This window comes from Malus domestica, chromosome 04, assembly GCF_042453785.1.
Source record: "Malus domestica chromosome 04, GDT2T_hap1".
Lineage (NCBI taxonomy): Eukaryota > Viridiplantae > Streptophyta > Magnoliopsida > Rosales > Rosaceae > Malus > Malus domestica.
This window is the reverse complement of record NC_091664.1, coordinates 798973-803607: the sequence shown is the minus strand read 5'-3', so window position 1 is coordinate 803607 and position 4635 is coordinate 798973. Positions and strand designations below refer to the sequence as shown.

General features: G+C 35.7%; 1 protein-coding gene across 2 annotated transcripts; it reads left to right on the top strand.

Annotated features, from left to right (window-relative positions):
* Positions 1–2914, top strand: LOC103443488 (phenylacetaldehyde reductase-like). 2 transcript variants are annotated; one of them, XM_070819813.1, is made up of 5 exons: positions 1–191; positions 1408–1562; positions 1683–1874; positions 1998–2160; positions 2351–2914. In XM_070819813.1, the coding sequence occupies exons 1-5, from the start codon at positions 74–76 to the stop codon at positions 2560–2562; spliced, it is 840 nt and encodes a 279-aa protein (XP_070675914.1). In that variant the 5' UTR covers positions 1–73; the 3' UTR covers positions 2563–2914. The 2 variants fall into 2 exon arrangements, with proteins under 2 accessions (XP_070675914.1, XP_070675913.1); XM_070819812.1 differs by having other exon boundaries at positions 3–191; positions 2243–2914.
* Positions 2915–4635: the final 1721 nt, after the last annotated feature.

Sequence of the window (4635 nt, the reverse complement as noted above, 5' to 3'; positions counted from 1 at the left end):
CACCATAAAAAAAAAAACACCAACTCTACCATTACATAACTGAAGTGGTTACGGATATAGATACAGAGAGAAAATGAGTGGAGAAACGAAGGTTGTGTGTGTAACAGGAGCCTCCGGCTACGTAGCGTCATGGCTTGTGAAGCTCTTACTACAAAGAGGTTATGCTGTCAAAGCTTCTGTTCGTGATCCGAGTAAGTATTACTTCTACATCCCTTCTTCCTCCTTTTCTTGACTTACAATTATTTTGATACCGTTCATTTTCAAATTCTGGGTTTTGTATTTTGTATTTTTGTCTTCAAAAAGAAAGTTTATCGGATCCAAGTCATATTCTGAAATAGTGTTTTTTTTTCTTGGTGAAACCGAAATTTTGATCTGAAGAGACTTCTTTCCCTTCCAGCCCTCCCCCAGCGCAATTTGTTCCCATATTTGACTGAGAATTTTTATCAACTAGCATATTATCAAGGTTGGGAGATCTCTAATCTTGGGCGTGTGCCTTCGTGGTGACCAGATGATTTCATTGAAAATTTTAATTGAGGAAGATAAATCCGGGTTTTTTATTTATTTATTTTAGTTTTGATGCAGAAGTGATGGGAAGTATTGGTTGATTGTTGGGGTGAAAACAAAACTCGATTTTTCTAAAGGAACCAATAAAAGATGGATATTTTTTAATGTCTTATTATACAAAAAGAGTGAAGTGTTTTTATAAGTATTTTTCGACTTGTATAATGACATATATCATAAGTTCTTACGTTCCGAGCGCATTGAAAATCTGTTGAGTGAAGGAGGTTGAAGGTGAATAGTTGTAGGGGTGAGGTCCACTATGTTTAAAAAAATTTAACATGAAACGTCATTTATTATTTTAAATGTTTTTTTTTCTATGTTGAGTGTTAGTGACATTCACTTCGACAAAATTGTGGAAGTGTCACAAAATCACTTAACAATCAATTTAACAATTTGACAAATAATTGTATAACATAACAATTACAACATAAGTTTGTGTATAACATTTTTATATTTCAAATATGAGGTATGAGTTTGCAATTCCACTCAAACCTAAGGGTGCATAATGTAAAAATGAAGTTAGCATCCTACCTCTTGCGATGGTTGATAATAAGGAAAACTAATGAAAATGGCTTGAAAACTTTGAATTTTAACGATAAGGATAAAATAAAAGGTAAAGTGAATAGTACCAGAATTGACTTTTTAGCATTAAAATGTGGTTTTTCGTTAAAATGAACAGTACTATTAGTTTTTTGTTAAGTTTCCTCGATAATATGGTAAAGTTGAATTGAAAACTAGTGCTTTTGTTTTGGATGACAAACTGTGTATCCAGTTATTTTATTTTATTTCTTGGAAAGTTGTAGTAACCTTAGGCCAACTCAGTAGTTCTTTTTATGCATTCCGCAGATGATACAAACAAAACAGAACACTTACTCTCACTAGATGGAGCAAAAGAAAGGCTTCATTTGTTCAAAGCAGATTTACTAGAAGAAGGATCTTTCGACGCTGTAGTTGATGAATGTGTTTGTGTTTTTCATACAGCATCTCCTGTTCAATTTTCGGTCAGTGGTTTGCCCTTTCACTTCATGCTTCAAATATTCCAACTATGTTGTTAGAAAATCGATATGCTTTCAACAATGATGTAGAAACCAGCCTGATATTTTTCTTCTTCCATATTTCAGGCTGAATTAGTTGAGCCTGCAGTTAAAGGAACGCTTAATGTTCTACAATCATGCGTGAAATTCCCCGCTGTTAAGAGAGTGGTTATGACATCTTCTATGGCTGCAGTAATGTCGACTGGAAAACCTCTGACCTCTGATGTGGTTGTGGACGAAACATACTATTCGGATCCACTTTTTTGTGAGAAGATCAAGGTATGTCTGTGTACGTTCCCGTTCTATTTATAATTTTGAATATAGAGGTAAGCATAACACAAGACAATGTAGTACATGATGATGACTACAAACTCATATGAACTCCCTTCTTCATTTGTTCAGCAATGGTATCGTCTCTCAAAAACTTTAGCTGAGCAGGCCGCCTGGAAATTTGCCGAAGAAAATGGGATTGACTTGGTTACATTACATCCAGGGTTTACGATTGGTCCACTATTACGGCCAACTCTTAATATCTCCATCAAGTTTTTTCAGAATCTCATGAGTGGTACAATTCATCCCCTTTGTGTTTAACAATATTCTTTGTGAAGCCAGCTATAAATTGTGTTTTGTTTCTCTTTCGTGGTCAGGTATCGAAACACCGTTTATAAACTACCCATTTGTAGACGTTAGAGATATTGCCTCTGCTCATATTCAAGCATTTGAAGTTCCTTCAGCTAAAGGTAGATATTGTTTAGTTGCCCAGGTTGCTGACGGACCCGATACTCTCAAGATTTTGCAACAACTTTACCCCACATTGTGCCTTCCGGAGTTTGGCAATCCTTCTGACTCAAAGTTTCAAGTGTCCATAGAGAAAGCAAAAGGTTTGGGAATCAATTTCCTTCCTCTGGAAAAGAGTATCAGAGACACTGTTGAAAGCCTCAAGGAGAAGGGCTTCCTCAACATTTGAATTCTGCTACTTGCAGCAATTTGTTACACAGAGTAATCGATCAAATAATTGGGAAGTGAAGTTGGTTTTTTGCTTAAGTATTCCAAATAGATGCTGGACATCATATCTGTCCTGTCAAAATGTTAAATGTATTCTGTAGAGTGCCTCAGAGTTGTCTAGGCAAATGCTCAGAAGTTGCATTTAGATCGTTGATAAATATATGGCTCATGTGTAATTTGCAATATTTCAAATTTGTTAATCTTTAGAGATTGAAGAACTTAACAGAAGAAATAAGAAAGAAGTACTCAGAGAAGAAGAAGATAATCTTTTCTGTATATTTCATGGATGATAACAAATGAGCTATTAATACTAATCTTATAGACTAAGCAACTAATCAATCTAACTAATCTTAGCTAGGAAAATAACTGACATCTTTATCTTGTGATACTTGTCAACATCTTAAGCCATTACAAATTTACAACACTATATATCTTTACAAAACTAACTCTACATGAAAATCTGCAAGTTGAGATTTCTTTTCCCTTTATCTCTTGCCTATTTGTTATTTGTTCCACACACAATCTTGCATATATTTGGTTGACGCTTTCACACGTTGTCTTGTAGATTGGTACTAAACAACTTTCCTAATATCATTGATTGCCACCTCAGTTTCTATTTTGTAGAACTGTGTTCATGGAAATCTCTCTACATGAACTGAAATATGAGTCTCTTAGTGGCATGGCATCTCTTTTCATTTCCTCATATGCATGCAAAATGCGCTTTAATTTGAAAAGATGAACAATAAGTCCAGCCGAAAAGAGGAAGCATAACCGTTGCCCAGAATATCGCCGTTCTTCAGTATGTGCACCCTTGCAGACGTCAGGCCACAAGTGCCCATGCGACATGCCTTCGTACGAATGCACTACCGTCAATTCTTATGAACTACTGGTGGTGGCACCGAGCTGATCCAACCTAAGAGTATCTCCACCCGTTTGTGGAAGGCAATGACAATTGAAGGACAAAGACAATAAAATTGTCCTTACTGTTCACTTCAAATAGTAATTGTCTTTGTGCAAGTTCACTTGTTTGGAAGGAGAAGGGGCAAGACAAGGAAGATTACGATTTACATATATATTTTTTATTTTTTATATTTATGTTTTCTAGGCCTTATTTTCCACATGTCATTATTTCTCAAATAAAATCTAATTCCAATAAATATTTGGGAGGTAGAGAACAAATATAGCAGATTGTTGTAAAAATAAATATTGAGTTGTGGTGTGAAGAATGAAGAAGGAAGAACATTGAGTTATATAAAAAAACAGAGAGTATTCTTTTGGAATTTTTGGAATTTTTTACTATTACAATAATCTTGGTTATTGATTTTCAACACTATAACCGTTGGAACGTCAGTGCCACGTGGTAGCTAACCAAAAAGGATAATTTTTTTTTATCGTTGGAAATCCAACGGATCCAAATGGAACAGCTCCGAATCTTGGCCATTAATTTTCAACATTATAACTGTTGGAACGTCAGGATTGTGCCACGTGGCAGCTAACCAAAATGGACAATAATTTATCGTTGGAAATCCAACAAATCCAAATGGAACGGCTCCGTTGTGTACCACATGCCTTTCCCCTAGTTGGCCTCTCATTTTCCACCGGTGGAGCAAAGTTTCTTTGGGCAAGAAGGCAGTTTCACACCTTGCAATTGGGAACTGCTAGAGATGTTCTAAATGTTCAAATTGCCCTTACTCACTCTACAGGAGGAAGGGCAAAGCAGATTTCTCTGACTATATAAGCTAGATGGAGTTCGGGAAGTGGTATTTATTTGTTATTTACAAGATTTAAACTAAAGATCTTTCACTTAAATATCATAAGACTGCAGTAGGTTTTAAAGTTTAGTGTACTAATTAAGTGACTACACTCCAAAAATCGCCGTAACTTACCTCATCATGAACACCTCAAAGGAGTGGTGGAGGATGATTGCCAAAAAAATTTGTGGTGGAGGAGTGCCACAAAAATGAGTGGTGGACGAGTGCCAAAATAATCATCCCATTAAAAACTAATAATCAAGCTTAGAGAAAGAGAGAGAGAG

Coding starts and splice junctions, on each gene's coding strand:
- LOC103443488 (XM_070819812.1), top strand. CDS start 74: ATGAGTGGAGAAACGAAGGTTGTGTGTGTAACAGGAGCCTCCGGCTAC. Junction 192..1,407: donor AGCTTCTGTTCGTGATCCGA/GTAAGTATTACT, acceptor TGCATTCCGCAG/ATGATACAAACAAAACAGAA. Junction 2,161..2,242: donor TTTTCAGAATCTCATGAGTG/GTACAATTCATC, acceptor TTTCGTGGTCAG/GTATCGAAACACCGTTTATA.